Genomic DNA, 20,603 nt, shown 5'->3' with positions numbered 1-20,603 from the left:
TTTGGACTTATATGCTGTCTAGTTCAGTGGCTTTTTATTAGACCATTACACTTCATGGTTAATAAACTTTAGAAGAAAGTTCTTTGGCTCAATGGTAACCCAGATGGAAAGTTGTGAATGTATTTAACTCATCTCAAAATTATGTGTTGGTGGTGATGATTACTCCATCATATACTTTAAGGATGATGACTGTGAACTTTGTCTTTATGCTTCATTATCTATCTCAAACTTTTCACAAGGACCTTCCTAGATATTACATACAATTTAAAACTGAGCAGTTTAGAATTCAAGATTGGTTAAAAAAAAATTGTTCTTGTTTTTGATTTTTATATAATGCTTTTCACCTTGTAGCTACCCAACTGTCCACACAGTTATGTTTGAGCCAGATGCATGCAGGGAAAGATTCAGCCTGTGGAAGTTGCAATCGAGCTCTAGCCTCACTGGGCCACATGTTCTGGAAAATTTTGGAAAAAAATCTTCGAGTGCCTATCAGAAAGCCTTCATGTCACAATCAGTCCTGACCCATTAATAGCTGTGTTTGGTGCACTCCCAGATGGGCTTAAAGTGGAGAAGGACAAACAAACTGTGATTGCCTTTACCTCACTACTAGCAAGTAGACTTATCTTGTTCAACTGGAAGAATCCTAGCCCACCTCTTTTAAGTTAGTGGGTGTAATAAGTGTATATGTTTAATATGTCACTGTGCTCTGTACAAATATTTTATAAATCTACTTTTCATTCTGCTCACATGCACAGCAAATACAAAGCCAGATTTAGCACAGGGGCTCATCATTTAGAACTGCTAGGCAAGCAATAGAAGACAGGACAGGGACAACTGCGAAATGGGCATTGTATACTATTTTTGTGTGTCAAAGTCAGCTTGAAACTGTATCCTCTTTGCCTTATTTGGAATGGCATGATTCACCAAAGTGGGGGCCTACACATGAAGAAAGAGTATAAAGCCTTGGAACATTGCCCAGCACACTTTTGAAGCCGACGGACGGATGGGAGTTAATGTCATCCAATCCAGAAAATCCTTCCAACGCAGCAACGAAAATGGCAGACTCTATACATCGGGCCCCAACTCCCGAACTGGGTTCTTGTCATGGCTTCCTGTGTCTGTTATGCCGCGTAAATCGTCATTAAAGAAATCTATTTCTCCTATGTGACTTCTTACTGCCGTATCACTAAGAGAGGGGTATCACCTTTTTATATCATATCTATATAGTTTCAGGTTATGTAACATGCTGCAATTAAAAAAGAACATATTCCAACAAGGGAGCTAGCACCCCCTGCTGGATACAGTGGGTAACTGATGTTACACTATAAACTAATTGAAATTGGAAAAAATCAAATTCACATTTAGAGGATCTGTTCAAAACTTTTTTATTAAAATATTGCTGGATATAATCAATAACATTTTAGAACAAGCTTCTATATATCGGAGGAATTGATTCTTTTCCTTTCTTTGCTGCTTTTAAAGATTTACTCTGGTTGTTGGCTCTTCTCTCAGGTGGGGGTTGAATTTTGGTTTGTTAAGTTAGACTTGACTACATGGGTTGTTATTTGCTTCAAATAAAATTTAATACAAATGTTTGACCTGGACAGAAAGCATGTCCATCTGGACTGAATTTTCTTTTTAGAAGCTGCAGAGATGAAAATGTTTGTTTAAATGAATCAATACAGTTAGTGAATATAAGATTGCATTGTTGAATTTTTTAGACTTTCAATAATTTAAGTAAACATAGATTATTTTTACATCTCTCAAAAACATTTTATTATTATGATGGTGACATTACCTTGGCGCCATGTTATTTTTTGTTTTTTTATCTTGTGAACATCACCTTCTTGTGCTTGTTTCGCATGGCCATGTCTAGTCATGTAACTGGCTGTCATCGTAATACTTCACTTCATTGCATATCCCCTATTTAACTTGGCAGTGTGGTATACTTTGCCAGTGTACTGGAGTATTTGTAAAGCAATTTTTTGTATTTAGTGTTAGGGATGGCTAATTATTAAGAGTGTGGTGTGGATTTTGATTCATGTTTTGGTTTTGACTCTTGGTATTCAGAGCCTTTATTGATACTTGATCTGGCCTCTGATCTGATCTGATCTGTTCTGCCATTTGACACGTCACCTAAAATTAGAGGAAGCTTAAAAATGTTATACTTAATGGGAATTTTTTTTATACAGTAATCCCTCCTCCATCGCGGGGGTTGCGTTCCAGAGCCACCCGCGAAATAAGAAAATCCGCGAAGTAGAAACCATATGTTTATATGGTTATTTTTATATTGTCATACTTGGGTCACAGATTTGCGCAGAAACACAGGAGGTTGTAGAGAGACAGGAACGTTATTCAAACACTGCAAACAAACATTTGTCTCTTTTTCAAAAGTTTAAACTGTGCTCCATGACAAGACAGAGATGACAGTTCCGTCTCACAATTAAAAGAATGCAAACATATTTTCCTCTTCAAAGGAGTGCCCGTCAGGAGCAGAGTCTGTCAGAAAGACAGAGAGTAAAGCAAATAAATCAATAGGGCTGTTTGCTTTTAAGTATGCGAAGCACCGCGGCACAAAGCTGTTGAAGGCGGCAGCTCACACCCCCTCCGTCAGGAGCAGAGAAATAGAGAGAGAGAGAGAGAGCCAGAGTAAAACAATGTCAAAAATCAATACGTGCCCTTTGAGCTTTAAGTATGAGAAGCACCGTGCAGCACACTTAAAAGCTGCACACAGAAGGTAGCAACGTGAAGATAATCTTTCAGCATTTTTAGACGAGCGTCCGTATCGTCTAGGTGTGCGAACAGCCCCCCTGCTCACACCCCCTACGTCAGGATCACAGATAGTCAGCGCAAGAGAGAGAGAAAGAAAAGTAAGTTGGGTAGCTTCTCAGCCATCTGCCAATAGCGTCCCTTGTATGAAATCAACTGGGCAAACCAACTGAGGAAGCATGTACCAGAAATTAAAAGACCCATTGTCCGCAGAAACCCGCGAAGCAGCGAAAAATCTGCGATATATATTTAAATATGCTTACATATAAAATCCGCGATGGAGTGAAGCCGCGAAAGGCGAAGCGCGATATAGCGAGGGATCACTGTATTTTCTTTCGTAGCTTCTGGGTTGGTTAATACATATTTTGTTCTTTTATCCTTATTAATTTTTCCATGAAAAATTAATTTTATAATGTGTTTGGTCCTTCATGTGGTTTTAATTAAAACTTAAATAATTTAACATTATGCTTATATACGACAGTGTCTCAGATCATGTTACACACAACAGACTCCTGATGACGTGGTGGTCATTGCATATAAATATTGAGCTATTATACCCCAACTCTCCCTCAGTTTATAAAAGTCAAAACACTCCTTGCCTTGTCAGTAGTTAATTCAGTGAAACTAGTAGTGAGATCCGTTTAGAAAAGACGCTAACTACTGTATGTCAACTTTTTGCATGTTGTGAATCTACAGATAGATAACACATAATGTGACTGTCATCTTTATCATCTTTGTGATGTCATCAACGTGACAGACGAAGTCACATGATGCTTCTAACTTTCATTGCATAAACAAAGAAAAAAAAACGTGGACAAAAATTAATTTGGTAAAAATAAAGTAAAGGAAATATAAACCTCAGAAACTGCATCATGCATGTTTTGCTCTTAAGTGATAAGCCAAGATTGTTGTACTTCTCTGGTATTTAAATTTCCCTACACTACGTTTACAAGTATCAACAGTTTTGTCCTTTGAACTATCTGGGAGAATTTTAAATCAAAAGGAACCGCCAAAAATGTTGTCTTTTTCAGCCATCGTTAATGGAATAGCTTAGATCAGAGGTTGCCAAACTTTGAGTCATGGCCCTCCCAAAATATTGTATCATCTGGTCAGGGCACCCATTAATATAAACCCAATGTGATGAAGTGGAACTTGATCTTGGATCTCAGTTACTGCTAACTGTGGAAACACTGCATGATTTTGCATAGTAGCAGACCTATTAATTAATGCAAATGTTTAACTACAAGACTATTCACACATATATGATTAAATATCACATGATATCCCTGGGTCAGGGATAGGAATAATTTATAGTGATTTTCCTTAAGTTTTTATTTTAAATACAGTACAAATGTATAGGAACTACAATAGTTGTTAAATATTTAATGACTTTCATTATATTCATTCAGGACGTTCTTGAGTGCTCCTAAAAACCCCAGTTTTGAAATCCCCCAAAAGCTGGCACAATTATTGCCTACCAGTTGCCTAATTCCTATGTCTGCATTAGATTCTAAATGGAATACTCATCTCAACAATGGAACAAACTTCAATGTAGTTGCTGTGTACTTTTGCCTGTTGGATTGCACTCCATTTACTAAATTCTCTTATCATGCGAAGTGTTGCAGGAAAGCTGTAGCATAAACCAGCAAGTACTGGGTGCAAGGCAGAAGCAAGCCTTGGGTAGGGTTCCAGTCCTTTGCAATTCGCAAAATATCTAATGCAAAATCATTTAATAATAAGAATAAGTTTATTTTTTGTATAGACTTCTTTGTTTATTAAACTTGAAAGAAAGTACAGCTCACCTTTGAAGAAGAACCATGAACCATGGATGAAATGTTGTTATTAACTCTTCAAAATAGTAGACAGGATGGATAAAATATGCTCATTTTCTCAGTTCTATTTGGCACATAATGCATTCTTTTGAATATATCCATTTAACATATACTGTATTTAAGGTGATCAGAAATTATCTACAATAATTACAGCTGTTTATCTATATTTTTACAATGGGAGACCAGGTTAGTTAAGTGACTTGCTAAGGGCTGAACAGTGAGTCAACAATGACAATTAAACTGGCAGCTTTGGGGTGTAAAGTCTAATTCCATATCCACCACATCACCTGCCTAAAGCAAAGCCTACACTTTCTCCCAGTCTCAAAGCAGAGACATTTTGATTGTTAGGCAAATGTGAAATGCACTGCACACAAGAAATGTCACTGTTCTAAGTTGTTGCTGTGTATGTTAGTGTAGAAATGTACACTATATTAACAAAAGTATTAAGACACCTCTCCAAATCATTGAATTCAGGTGTTCCAATCACTGCCATGGCCACAGGTATATAAAATCAAGAACCTAGGCAAGGAGACTACTTCTACAAACATTTGTAGCATAATTTGTCGTTCTCAGGAGATCAGTGAATTCAAGCGCGGTACCATGATAGGATGCCACCTGTGCAATAAGTCCATTTGTGAAATTTCCTTGCTACCAAATATTCCACTGTCAACTGCTAGTGGTATTATAACAAAGTAGAAGCAACTGGGAACAACAGCAACTCAGCCGTGAAGTGGTAGGCCACATAAAATCACAGAGCAGGGGCAGTACATGCTGAAGCGCTCAGTGTGCAGAAGTCAACAACTTTCTGCAGAGTCAATAGCTACAGATCTCCAAACTTCGTGTGGCCTCCAGATTAGCTCAAGAACAGTGTGTAGAGAGCTTCATGGAATGAGTTTCCCTAGCTGAGCAGCTGCATCCAAGCCTTATATCACCAAGGGCAATGCAAAACGCAGATGCAATGGTGTAAAGCACACCGCCATTAGACTCCAGAGCAGTGGAGACGTGTCCTCTGGAGTGACGAATCACACTTCTCTGTCTGGGTTTGGCGGTTGCCAGGAGAACAGTACTTGCCTGACTGCATTGTGCCAAGTGTAAAGTTTGGTGGAGGGGGGATTATGGTGTGAGTTTGTTTTTCAGGGGTTGGGCTTGGCCCCTTAGTTCCAGTGAAAAGAACTCTTCAATGCTTCAGCATACAAAGCCATTTTGGACAATTTCATGCTCCCAACTTTTTTGGGAACAGTTTGGGGATGGCCCCTTCCTGTTCCAACATAACTGTGCACCAGTGCACAAAGCAAGGTCTATAAAGAAATGTATGAGTGAGCTTGGTGTGGAGGAACTTGACTGGCCTGCACAGAGCCCTGACCTCAACCCGATAGAACACCTTTGGGATGTTATTAGAGCAGAGACTGCAAGCCAGGCCTTCTCGTCCAACATCAGTGACTGACCTCACCAATGCTCTCCTGGAAGAATGGTCAAAAATTTCCATAAACACTCCTAAACCTTGTGGAAAGCCTTCCCAGAAGAGTTCAAACTGTTATAGCTGCAAAGGGTGGGCTAACTCCATATTAAAGCCTATGTATTAAGAATGGGATGTTATTAAAGTTCATGTTTGTGTAAAGGCAGACATCCCCATACTTTTGGCAATATTGTGTATGTTTGGGTTAGAATTTTGAAATGAATTTCATTATTATCTGATTGGGATAATTTTTATCATTTCCAACCGCTTTTTTTGTTTTCAAGTTAAGGTGAAACAGGTATCAACCTTGCATGCTGTTTTATTGCCTAGAGTAGTAAGAAAACTAAAAAAAAATGGAACTGTGTCATTGTCAAATTTATGCTGTCATTTAATCTACTACAGTATCTCACTTTGTTCTAGTGATTTTGTAGTGGTAACAGAGATACCAGGGTAGACCAGATTTCCATCTCTCTAGCTCTTTCTAGGTGATTTAATATCAAAAAAGTAGAGAAATATACAGGTGCATCTCAATAAATTATTTCAGTAATTCAATTCAAAAAGTGAAACTCATATATTATATAGATTCATTACACACAGAGTGATACATATTAAGCATTTATTTCTTTTCATTTTGCTGATTATGGCTTATAGCTAATGAAAACCCAAAATTCAGTATCTCAGAAAATTAGAATATTGTGGAAAAGTTCAATATCGTAGACTCATGGTGTCACACTCCACTCACAAAGGTGTCCTGAGCCTTTAAATGGTCTCTCAGTCTGGTTTAGTAGAACACACAATCATGGGAAAGACTACTCACTTGACATTTGTCCAGAAGACAGTCATTGACACCCTCCACAAGGAGGGTAAGCCACAAAAGGTCATTGCTAAAGAAGCTGGCTGTTCAGAGTACCATATCCATATTGTGAATTTCCCCTTGGGATTAATAAAGTATCTATCTATCTATCTATCTATCTATCTATCTATCTATCTATCTATCTATCTATCTATCTATCTATCTATCTATCTATCTATCTATCTATCTATCTATCTATCTATCTATCTATCTATCTATCTATCTATCTATCTATCTATCTATCTATCTCTATCCAAGCATATTAATGGAAAGTTGAGTGGAAGGAAAAATATGGCAGAAAAAGGTGCACAAGCAACAGGGATAACCGCAGCCTTGAGAGGATTGTGAAGCACAGCCCATTCAAGAATTTGGGGGAGATTCACAAGGAGTATGTAGGGATACCTGGAGGAAGCTTGCAAGACTTTATCTACCTGTAAATAACTGAAAGCATCAAAAAAGGGTGGATATTGCTAGCATTGGAACGTTAGAAAATAGGCAACCAACACCTAATTCATATGTGGACATTATATCGGTAAGTAGGCTATGATGGGCTGGTAGCCTGTGTAGGGCTGTTTCCTGCCCTGGGACCAGTGCAATTGGGATAGTCTACACTGCAAATCAATCCTGAACTGAATTAAGAAAGCTTGAAAATGTTACCTTTATGTTGTCAGATAGTGGACTGTATGAATGAACTCGCAGATGAGAGAGACTACCATATCGAACAAAACTCTATATGCACAAGCTTGGGTTCTTTCTCATACCTGCTGACTCATGATGTGTGGTGTTCTCATATGCACGTATGCTTTCATTTCTTCTTGCGCATTTTCATACCTTTGCAAAAAAGTTCACACATGGTTAAATGACTATATCAATACTGAAACATTAATACAGAGATCAGGTAATTAATTAAAGCATTTTATTTATAATTTAGGCCATAACTGTACATTAATATTCAAGTTAAGCATATTAATGTCTTTTAAAAATTATATTTTAGCTTAAAAATGAATGCACACTATTAATAATATAGTGTATTAATGTATTTCACATAGCAAATTATAATATACTCAATGATTTTTGCATGTTTATTTTACTCATCTGTAAAGATAGCACCTTTAAAAGGTAAATGCCATTGAGATGGCTCTGGATTTTTTTTAAAAAAAGCTGCATGCAAGCAAAGTTTTTATAGCTCTGTGAACATTAGGCTAAATAATTGCCTTCATTGAAATCACAATCCATTACCTACCACAACTGTAATGCTCTCATTCACCTGCTTCTTAATGCATAACCTGCTGTTACCAATTGTAGCCTTTATTTTAATTCTAAAAGTTCTTCTAATTCCAGTCAGGTGATTAACACAACGGCACAATTTCGTCTTGTTTTTGCACCTTCGATCAATCAATCTCCTTCTCCCCCGGAGGCCCCAATGGGATGATCACTGGATCCACATTTGTCGACCTTATGGTTTCTAAAAATCAATACAAAATTAAGTACAAGAAAGAGAAGGTAAGGCATATTCATCATATAATCTGCAATCTGGGCACTAGTGGAGGAGAAGATTCCTATCAAAAATCACTTTAGAAGGCACTAATCTAATTCAGGTTTGATACAAGGCACTTTGTTTTGGTCTAGTAGGACCACGTCAACTGTAATTAACAATAATATATTTTTTGGAATCCAGATTTTTACCTATAATTAAATCCTGATGGGTTTAGGGTGTCAGAAAAATAAATATTTATATAATGGCCAACATCTCTGCTGGATAACTGAGACTTCTCTTAATGTCTCTGTGGTCAAGAGTGGGGGGGGGGGGGATTCTTACTGGGGAAACATCATTATTTTCCTTTTTTTTTAATGTCAGTCCCATTATCTTTCTCATTTATGGTTTAAGAAAAATTTCCTTAGGGTGTTCCTCTAGTAGTACCACTGTCTGAGTCCAGCATATTTTACAGGATCTCTTTGAGTTAAGCATGCACACTCAAAGAGTTAACCTGTTATGCACTTTTGGTATCCGGATCACCACTCTTTCATAAATAAAAATCAAGACAACTTTTTATTTCTGCTTTTGCATTTATTAATAATTTTGATAAATAAGAGCAAGCAGAGATCACAATCACATCACAACCAAAAATCTGCAGTACATTACTTATTGTTATCATTCTTATACCAACAACATGAATGGGAGATAGCACCAAGTGTGGTGTGCTCAGCACATTACATGGATAATCCGTGATACGCAACATACCTGAGACTGCAAAATATTAATTAGCTGAGTTGCATCCTCTAGAGATAGCTTGACTCTGTTGCTGCTTGTCAAAAGTGGCTGGAATGTCTTAGACCAGCACAACAGGAATGATAGATTGTAAAGAGGTAGACATTACTGCCTTAAAGTTCTTTCAACTCTACCAGTGTAGTTAACTATCGAAACCAACTCTATAGCATATAAAGTAAAAAACAATGTTTACAATCTTTAATTTTGTAAGGCATGATAGAAAGTAACATATCAAATTTAAATAAAGGACATGTTTTAAAACAATAAGATGGAATGATCATTTTTTTTAAATAATTCTATAAAACTGTTTGACAACAATAATGGCAACTCCATGGGATGGTTGATTTGACCTAACTCAGTAAATGGTTAAAAGAAATAAAAAGTTAAAGGTAGATGCTGAAATCCTTTTACATTTAGGATTAAATAAATCTAAATACCTTTACATTTGGGATTAAATAAACCTCACTATGATGATGAATAATATAGCATGCTTTTACTCTGTGGATATGATTACTGCATAATGTTACAGTCTGTATCCTATGGCAGGAAATCGTTATTCAGTAGTTATGGATACCTTTTGAGATAAGGGCTTATTAAAACAATAACTGAATTCTAATATTTTCTTCTAGACCCTTCAGTACATACTCTATATGCATTCTCAAACATTCATCTGGCAGTGTCAATTCATGACACCCACACATACACCAGTCCATTATAGGACACCCATACATACACATACACCTTCGCTCATACATCCTACCATTGATCATTTTCTGGATGTGCTTTTTCTATTTCAGGACTCTAGGGAGCCAGTCTAACTCAGTAGTGTTATTCATAAGGCAGGAGATAAACCCAGGATTCCAATACTCTGTATAGTATACTCATACAGGCACTTACACTTACAAAAACTAAGCAAGTTTAGAGCCACCAATTAAATGAAGATAAATATATTTTGGGAGAAGATTTGAGTTCTTACAAAAAAAAAAAACTACAAGGGGCAGGGCAAGGGGGCAGTATCACAGAGGTAGTGCTCAATCAATTAAATGAGCCCAAGTCACTGGAGCTGTGAGGTAGCACTGTTAACTACAATTGCACTCAGCTCTAATAGCACTTTATTTAATCCTAATTGAGCAGCACTCAGTGCGTATCTAATTATATATTTATGATCCTGAAATTATGTATTATAAAGGAAGGGAGGAGCTAATCCACACTTTGTTTTCTGCAACTTTGTGGTATGAAACTGTATCTTTAGAAATAATGTGCATTTTTTACAGTATCTCTTTTTAATTTATAAGTTCTGTTGAATCAATCAAATCAAATCATGGAATACAATGGTTAAAACAAAGAAGATGAAATCTGCCATAATTAACCTGTGGTTTCAAATAATTTGGGAATTTCTGAATGTAACTAAATAAACGTTTTACTATATAGTGAAAAAAATTGAGTTCAAACTCAAAGCATTTGCTTTACTGTGTCTCAAGGAGAAGTATGCAGCGTTGTTATAGTTCAAATACCTTGTTACTCAGGTATTATATTTGTTAATTAGCAACACAAAAATCAGAAGCAATTTGGCATTTAACTGGCTCAAGAAAAATAAGTTTACCAAAATAACACAACACTTCAGAACATTTCACTTTTTTCTTCATTCTTTTCAAATTTTATTTCACAAGCTCTTTAATGTCATTTAAGAAAGAGTTTTTCATTTGCTTGCAAGGCCAGTTTTGCACCACTGCACAGAAATGTCATCGGCATGACTGTGTTTGAAAAAACATACCTGTTCTGCTACCTCTAAACCTTATAAACCATTCATTGACAAATGTTATGCTACCATTTTTTTTAAGAATCTGCAGTATACTAACCTTCTGACTATAAAAATCTAATCTTAGCACATTATTAATGAACTAACCACGCTGCATGTTTGAAGACAGGTAATAGAATAATTTAAAAATATTTACTACCTTCAGCACTTTTGCTCTGTGTTTGCGTGTGTCTGAACCTCTCTTTACCACCACTCCCTCTCTTGAGTGCGGTCCCATAAAGCCTGCTTCTCAGACTCCGTCATTACTTTTGTGGTAACTTTCTCACCTCTTGTCCACATTTATACTTCCCGTCTTTGAAAGTGACTCTCTCAGCTTGCCTCCCATTCCATTTCTGCTTCTCAAGTATTTAACACTCGCACTTACGCCTTTAATCACATCACCCAAGTCAAACTGACCAATTAGATTGCTCACAAGGACTAGACAAACACACAAACCTTAGACTTATTATGTAGTAGATAATTTAACAGAGGAAAAAATAAGTTACCATGACTAGTCCTTGACAGTACAATACAACTCGCAGGTAAGTCGCATGAAGACTTGTCAAACAATGTATTGAAGCATGTTGTCACACTGGTGTTTTGAAAACTGTATATTTTGATTTACCTCCTGTTTAATATTAAAGTATAAATGTATACTTTTTTCATCAAATTTCAAGGGAAAAAATTTATATATTCAAGTAAAATGGTACTACTAAAAAGTAAGACTATATAATTAAGCTACATGAGATGCTGGAATTACGCTCTTAATTAATTGTGTTGACCTTATTAACAAAATCTCAATAAAACCTTGCCTTGGTATGACTGTTAGAATGCATTTTTTCACTTTTTCATTTTGCTATTAAGCAATGTATTGGTACATGGATGCAAGCAACTTACAAGTGATGTTGAGTACTAGAGAAATGCAGACATTCTGAGAAGCAGGAGAAATGGTATTTAACAATTTCATCCAAATATGCTCCAAATTACCAAAAAAAATCAAAGCAAAAGGAATTCAAAATCTGTGTTTCACTCTCGGAATCCCTTACTTCTGTTTTCTGAACTTATTTTTAGTCCATTGGTTGTAGTGCAAGAAGTACATGTTAACAAGCTTAGCTTGCCTTACTTCAAAAATTTTAATAAAAATAGCCTTCACTTGAATCTCTAAAAGTAAAGGCAATCATTAAAAAACTTTGGAGAGACACGTCTCAAATTTACTTTCAGATTGTTTCTTCCACAATAACACGTGCTTTTTGGACATTTGAGTATGAACAAGAAATGTGTTTTCACCGAAAGTCCTTTCCTCTCCAGCATTTACTTGGCCTTGGCAAGTTCACATATTTTTCCACAAATGCTATACATGTGTCCTTGAACACATTATTTTACATTTTAGTTTAAAGGAAGCCTTTACAATTTTCAGTATTTGAGTAATCTGTCTAAATTATTCACTCAGCATATTGGATAGCTAAGATTAGGCAAAACCTGTTTCCTAAACATTTCAATTTTGAATAATTTACATGGTGTGCTTTAAATTTCTTCTGCCACTGTAGGTAGAATTTTTAAATTAACTTCTCAATGAATGTAGCAAAACTGTCCTCTTAAAGGCTATTCTGCTTTAATGCTTGGCATTCTCATGATTCTCATCTTGCGCTTCTTACAGAAATTTACTGTGTATTGTTTTTACTACATAGTATATTTACATCTTTGTTCATATATGCTTATAGTTAAAAAGAGGGCTAGAAAGAGTACAAATACTTTATATTTTTTTTAAACTGTGCATTTACAAATGACCCATTAGTGTACTGTGTTCAGCTCCCTAAATTTTTGTTATTCCCAGTATACAAGTAAACATATTAAAGAATGTTTTAATTGAGTGTCTTGTGTGAGTAATACAGTCAATTCAAACATAGTATTAACTACTTTGAATATTAGGAATAAGAAATAATGCTTTATGTCCATTTCTGTTAGACCAAGATCAGACTCCCTATGACTATGAAATTGGAAAAAAGGTTAAAAATGAGATGGCTAAATAAAAAAAAAATATGACATTTTGAAATATGTCAGTGCTTAAACCAAAAAAAGCATTTTGCCTTCAAGTGTTTCCAAAATAAATATGTTCAGGTGTGCCTTTCTTGGGTTCACAATGCAGTGTTAGGACATGCTACAGAGTGTGGAGTAAAACAGCACAGAGAGATGAAAAACCTCTAATTAATTTTGCAGCCTTCATTCCTCAAAAGAAAAAAGTGCAATGATTTTACTCTTTAGCTTCAGCCAGTTTGTTGTTGATTTCTTTACTTTTCTTATCTCCTTCCTCTGGTTTTGTCTCTGAACTGCTCTCTGTTGCTTTCTTCTTGGTGCTACGGCCAACAGTTTGCTTGTCTTTGGCCTTTTTAACAGGTTTATGGCTTGTAGTCTTTTTTGGTTTGGAGCGCTGAATGGCAGGCTTCTCCGCCTAATGATGAAAAGAAAATTACAAATTAATTCTGTCTAGTCATATAAAGGTGTTAGGTTTTTAAAAAATAAATTTTCTCTCTTTGTACCACAAACTCCTGTCTTCTTCTCTGCCAGTTCTTTTCATACCAAATTCAAGTCAAACTTAAGGGTTTACTTTGCTTGCCATAAAGTTACAAAGGAGTAGTAAGAGATTAACATGAAACCTGCAATTTCCAACCATAGTTAAATGTAAAACAAGTAACTTCAACATTACAAACTAGAAAACTTTATTCCTTTCTTTTGATTATTGTACTTGTAGATTGAATCATGCTAGATTTAGGACTCTTCATGGTCAGAGTGGTATTAAGAAGAAAAAGTGGGGACACAGATGCACTTTGTGCTATCGGCTGATTTGTTTCAGAATTTTAAATGCATATTCATTTATATTGAAACAGCGTCATAAAAATGACAACACATACATATTACTTTAGATAAGAACAATATGGTATGTAGATGCAAATGAAAAATAAATATATGCTCATTTATTGTTAAAAATTGTGAAGCATTTTTGTATTAGTTGCTAATTCAACTTCTAGTGTGCAATTATATATACTATAAGAGTTAGGATGTGCCAACAATACATTACATAGCAAAGGAAACCTTAAAATAAAATACAGTGGAACCTCTAGATACGAATTTAATTCGTTCCAGCACTGAGCTTGTATAGCGAATTTCTCATATCTAGAACAAACTTCCCCATTGAAAATAATGGAAATCCAGTTAATCCGTTCCGCACCCCAAAAATATTAACATAAAAATCAATTTTCCTAACAAATAACACTGATAAATAATATATACTGTAGTCTACCTTTAATAAATAACACTGGTAAATAATATAACTGATTATTAAAAGAATCAAAACAGGTGTCCAAAGTGCAGTAGAGCATTCAATAAATCTTTAAATAAATAATCCTTAAAACAGTTGTGAAGTGGAGGTTTAAAATACACAAGAATAACAATCCTTTAACACGAGGTTAAAACGTCAACAGGAAGCAGTCTTTAAAAAACACATGACAATCCCCGGTGCTTCTTCTCTGTTAGCGTCAGCGTCTCACCTGCTTCTCCCATGCAGGGTCTGCAACAGGCGAGACACTCTTAATGCAGCTGACCTTCTCTACACCGTCCTGCTTCAGCTGTTTGGCTCGCCTGTTCAGCTCACTGTTCAGCTACACGCGAGCCTGTACTCGCTCGCTCTCCCGCACCGACTTCCTACTGCTGCTGCTTCCTGCCTCCTCCTGCAACCTCCGTTCTCTCTCCTCTCCTCTCTTTTCTTTTACTTCTTCTCCCCCTTAACCGTCTCGCGCTTCTCTATACATGCGGGGAAGACATGGCAGCTGCAGCCCATCAGCCACAGGAACAATCATGGATGTGGGCAGTTTCCCACCTGTGCACTTAGGTGAGAAACGCAGACACCGCAGATCGCCCTGCGGCTCGCTACTGCTACCACGCCCCCTCGCTAAGCCGCAAGCTATACCCGCAGCCTGGCTTGTGGCTTGTTATGCGAGCCAGTGCTCGTATTTAGATCTGAATTTTTCGCTCATACTTTCCTCGTATCTTGAATTTCTCGTATACAGAGGTGATCGTATCCCGAGGTTCCACTATACTTTGATTAAAATGTGCATGTTTGTAGCAAAACCTATTAGTTAAAAGAAAATAAATTTTAGCTCTACAATGTTCACCTTTTAATATTTAGGTATATTTTGTAGTAGTTAAATAGTTTCCTTTGTGTTATAAAATTACCCATCCTTCTAGTACCATAAACTACAATAAGGAGTCTACTATAGCAAACCTTTCCAGACAAGACATCTCCAAATGTCCATATTTTAAAATGACCTTTAAAATAAACAATGAGCCTTCTTTTAGTAGAGACTGTTCTACATAATATGAATATGTAACATTTAAAACAGATTTTCTTAAGTTGAGTTGATATAACTGTGGTTTGGTTTGGGTTTTATTTATGCTAAATATGAATACCAATGAACTGAAATAAACAATATTAGCAGGCTTATTTTTCCAAATTTCAGTTTAGTTCCTTCATTACATATTACTTTTTTGTGCTTTGTACTTAAGTGATTCTGATAATCTATGTGCCTTTTCTGGTGTTTTAAAACTCAGGTATTACAATGTTAAAGTCAAATTTGATGTTTAACGTATTGTTAGAGAACTTATAACTTATTAGTATTTTACCAAAATGACATTTTGTTTTTTCTGTGGCCACCAGCATTTTGTGGATCTCATCATTGTGACGCAGATTCTAGTTGCCTGGGCACAGCCTCAAAGGTCATGACATAAAGGGGTCACAGGTGAGGGGTTAAAAGGTCATCTCAGCAGCCATTTTGTATCTGAGTTTGCAGATAAACCTCAAATTTTAAATCTTTCTAAGCCTTTTTTTTACCCTTTCAGTTTTTGATCTCTTGCTCTCAGTTTTGACGTGTTTTTTGAATTTGTTTTCATTTTATTTGAAGGTAGGATTGATTTGAAAACATGTTTCTCCTGGTCCTTTACATAAAAATATTATTGCTACCCTGCGGGGCCAGTATAAGGTGTCAGAGCCTTTTATTGCACAGCCTTCAAACTTTGCAATGATCCACCTGCCAAAATGGTAATGTCTAGACAGCTTTAGCCTTTAAATCAAACCTCAAGATTAACCACTTGTTATGAGCTACTACTGTAGCTGTTTATGTCTGATGCACATTTCATAAGAGACAATAATAATAAAAAATACATTTTCAAAATACCCAGGGACACTGTACATTGAAAAATACAACAAAGAATAAAGCAAACCATAAAAGTATACAAAGTTAGCAGAAGCTAACAAAATGCAACATTATAAAGATGAGTTTTAAGTTTAGATTTAAAAAACAGAGAGTGAGTTGCAGGCACAGAGCTCCAGAGGCAGGGCATTCCACACCTGTGGGCCCGGTACACTAAGAGCTCTGTCACCCATAGTGCGGAGCCTGCACAATGGGAAATTTAGCAACATGGTTTTAGAGGAACGAAGTGATAGTGATGAGGTGTATGATTTTTATAAGGAAAATATTTGTGGCAATCACAGTAAAAGGCTATTGCTATCCTATTTACATTTCCTACTCTTCTTGGTCTCTTGTTGTGGCCCTTTAGTGCCACTATTATTTTGACTAAGTAGGGGACCTGCTAAAGAATGGAAAAAATTATTTATTCATTGACATACTACAGTTTAAGGCAGTGCTCCGCAACCTTTTCTCACCTACGACACACCAAAGTTCTTCCTAGAATTCCGCGGCACATCAAAAGCCAAAATATATAGCAGTGGCGTAGCTAGGGCGGGGGGGTTTGGGGTAGGGGGTGGGGTGTCCGCTCCGAGCGCCAGCTATTTAGGGGCATCCAAACTGCGGTAGTTTCCTTTTATTTTTGTGTTCCTTGAGGAGGCGCAAAAAAAAATTTCTTTCAGCTTTGGGGCGTCAAATTTTCACCGCCCCAGACAACATGAACTCCAATTTATTTTTCAGCTTTAGGGCGTCAAATTTTTCACCGCCCCGGGCAACATGATCTCCAGCTATGCCACTGATATATAGATATTAATTTAATACACAAATTTTACAATAAATTTTCATTTTTTATTATAAGTATACATTTATTATAAGTATACATACATAAAAACTATACTATATTTACTTTTATGCAATCTTAATAATTATTATAACATAATGACTGATTAATGTGATACCTGCGCTTGTTTCAATGAACACAAAAGTTTTATATTCGGCTCAATATTTGACAGCGCAACCCGAAGTTCTTGGTCAAGATCTTTTAAGCATGACCGCTTATCATTTTTAATTAACACAAGAGTTGTTTGTCTTTTTTTGGCGTAACTGGGATGGTTTGAATTTAGATGGCGATTTAGTTTACTGGGTGCCATTGCTTCGTTTGATAGCTGATCGCCGCAAATGATGCATTGTGGCTTTGGAGCCGTTTCTACACCACACCACGAGAATCCATATTGAATGTAGTCTTCGTTGTACTTCCTTTTCACAATCTTCTTTGTTTTTTTTTGCAACACTTGTGCTGGGTTCTTCATCATCTGTACGTGAAGACGAATCTTTTCCACGTAAAAATTTATCCATATTTAAAGGGGTATAAAACTAAATATGAATCACACGAAGAACGTTAACCATACACAATTCAGCAACACAACTAATAGTAATGAATGATAACTACTGTCGCAAGACGAGTGAATGTGACGTAGCACGACTAATAGGCCTACGTCGGCTTGAATTGAATCTAGGTGAGGGCACGGAGCGCTCTGCCTATCAAAGCATACTACGGAGTTGTCTGGCGACTACGTAGGGCCTACGTCGTAGGCGACTGGCGCCAGGCGATGGGATTTATTATTTCAGAGAAATGACTATTTACGCGAATATTTCATTGCATGTATTCTCGTTACTGTGTTTCTAAGGAGGACCGTTGAAATATTATTTAGAAAATTGTCTTATTTGACCGTGTCACACCTGTATCGGCTCAAGGCACACCGGTTGCGGAGCATTGGTTTAAGGCAGTGCCACAACATCATCAAAGGTTAACCTGTGGGTGGGATAGTTCATTAAACCCTGACTTTTTAAGAAAATCATATAGATTAGAATTTATTTCCTTTCCTTCACTGACAACTGGGTATGCAATCATTATGCATCTTAAATATTTTTTTTAATTTATGATATGAACATATATACATTCATATTCACATTCTGAAAGTTGAATCATGTGGGCTCAGCAGCTACCCTGGCAATAATAGGTGCAAGGCCAAAACCAACCCTAGACAGGGCAGCAGTTCCACATAGGACACATACACACTGACTCAGCACAACAACGACATTTAGACACAGAAAGAACATGTAAACTCCATGTAGATAATAACTGAGTATGGGACTCAAATTCAGAATACTAACACCATGAAGCAGCAGCACTAACCACTGTACCTCCCTTATGATATGTATATTCAGTTTAAATCTACAGTAATCCCTCGCTATATCGCGCTTCGCCTTTCGCGGCTTCACTCCATCGCGGATTTTATATGTAAGCATATTTAAATATATATCGCGGACAATGGGTCTTTTAATTTCTGGTACATGCTTCCTCAGTTGGTTTGCCCAGTTGATTTCATACAAGGGACGCTATTGGCAGATGGCTGAGAAGCTACCCAGCTTACATTTCTCTTTCTCTTGCGCTGACTTTCTCTGATCCTGACGTAGGGGGATTGAGCAGGGCGGCTGTTCACACACCTAGACGATACGGACGCTAGTCTAAAAATGCTGAAAGATTATCTTCACGTTGCTATCTTTTGTGCAGCTGCTTCCTGAAACGACATGCTGCACGGTGCTTCGCATACTTAAAAGCTCGAAGGGCACGTATTGATTTTTGCTTGCTTGTTTTTCTCTGTCTCTCTGTCTCTTTTTCTGTGCTCTTGACGGAGTGGGTGTGAGCTGCCGCCTTCAACAGCTTTGTGCCACGGTGCTTCGCATACTTAAAAGCCAAACAGCCCTATTGATTTTCCTCTGCCTTTATGACAGTCTCTGCTCCTGACTCCTTTGAAGAGGAAGATATGTTTGCATTCTTTTAATTGTGAGACGGAACTGTCATCTCTGTCTTGTCATGGAGCACAGTTTAAACTTTTGAAAAAGAGACAAATGTTTGTTTGCAGTGTTTGAATAACGTTCCTGTCTCTCTACAACCTCCTGTGTTTCTGCGCAAATCTGTGACCCAAGCATGACAATATAAAAATAACCATATAAACATAAGGTTTCTACCTCGCGGATTTTCTTATTTTGCGGGTGGCTCTGGAACGCAACCCCCGCGATGGAGGAGGGATTACTGTATATTTTAAGTGTATTTTGTGTCTTTTGGATTACATTGGTAATGTTTTTATCCTCTATTATTTTCTAATATAGGTTGTCTTATTTGTAGGTCATTATTTTTACAATTTCTGCCTGAATCTGAGTAGTGATTAAGTCTTCTCAGAAGGTCACCATTTTCAGTACTTGAAGATATCTAAAAGAGTCCTTACTTTTGGGGGATCCTTGTATGGCTCACTGTAGAGGCTCCGTATCCTTCTGCGTTCCATCAATTTATTATCTGCTGACAAATGACCACCCTGGTCTCCCTTGAACGTGGCACTGTAGCTAGTTTCCAGAGTAGTCTTATCCTCTGGTGGTTTGTATTGAGACTTGGCTTTGAATTCATTTCTGCAAAGACAAAAGATAATTTAATTATTCAGTATTTAAATTAGTAGAATCTTAATGTCTAAAAAATAAGTATAAATTACACCCGGGAAATTTGATGACGAGCATGCCTTCTTCCTCAAGTTCCTTTGCAGAATTCCTACTTTTTCCAAACTCATTTCAGAGAAACAAATCAAAATAATGATGGAGAAGGCAGCTAAGGGCCTTACATTTTTACCCAATGTCAAAGACATAAAATCCTGATTCCATAGTATGAGCACCATATTTTTGCCTGCTATTTTGGCATTATATGTATTTGCAAATTATTACTGTAGTATATATTCATTTACCTCTTTTTATTTATTGGACTGCTTTGACAGTACTCATATGAAATATCTTAACTGAACTTTAACAGAAAGTCTTAACTGCTCTTTATAAAAAATGCAGGACATTACAATGAAAAAGGTCATAAATTCATTTTATTTTTTAGCTGACTGATCTTTACATGTTTAATCAACAATAAGTGAAAAAGTAAATGCATTTTTTTTCAGGAGCTTAGACAAGATTTCATCAGACAAGGTTATACCCCCAAAACAACAGACACTCAAATAAGAAGAACTACTGCCATACCCAGAGACAACCTTCTGGAATATAAAAACAAAGACAACAAGAACCACATCCCACTTGTTGTCACCTCTAACCCACATCTTGAGGCACTTTGAAAAATTATAAAGGAACTTTAGCCAATGCTAAACAATGATGAAACGCTGAAAAATGTATTTCCAGAAACACCCCTCCTGGCATACAGACAACCACCAAACTTGCAGCAACTGATTGTCTCAAGCTCCCTTAGTGAACAAACAGGAAATGGCACATCTCCCTGCCTACAGAAAAGATGTAAAACATGTCTTTACATTTATGATACAGATTGTGTAGTTATATCAC

The 20,603-nt window shown here is 36.6% G+C and overlaps 1 protein-coding gene across 2 annotated transcripts in view; it reads right to left on the bottom strand.

The window, feature by feature from the left end:
* Nucleotides 1-7,837: 7,837 nt before the first annotated feature.
* The window catches only part of map6a (microtubule-associated protein 6a), a 57,120-nt gene continuing 44,354 nt past the window's right edge, over nt 7,838-20,603 (bottom strand). Inside the window, exons 2-4 of one of the 2 annotated variants that reach the window (XM_028800122.2) lie at nt 19,505-19,682; nt 13,233-13,426; nt 7,838-8,375 (exon numbers count right to left, since the gene is read on the bottom strand). In XM_028800122.2, the coding sequence (XP_028655955.2) occupies nt 8,306-8,375; nt 13,233-13,426; nt 19,505-19,682 (442 nt within the window). In that variant the 3' untranslated portion in view covers nt 7,838-8,305. The remainder of the gene's footprint in view (nt 8,376-13,232; nt 13,427-19,504; nt 19,683-20,603) is intronic. The other variant, XM_028800123.2, reaches the window with a different exon arrangement.

Source organism: Erpetoichthys calabaricus, chromosome 4 (assembly GCF_900747795.2).
Source record: "Erpetoichthys calabaricus chromosome 4, fErpCal1.3, whole genome shotgun sequence".
Classification (NCBI taxonomy): Eukaryota; Metazoa; Chordata; class Cladistia; order Polypteriformes; family Polypteridae; genus Erpetoichthys; species Erpetoichthys calabaricus.
The sequence above is the reverse complement of the archived record's forward strand: the minus strand, read 5'-3'. Positions and strand labels throughout refer to the sequence as shown.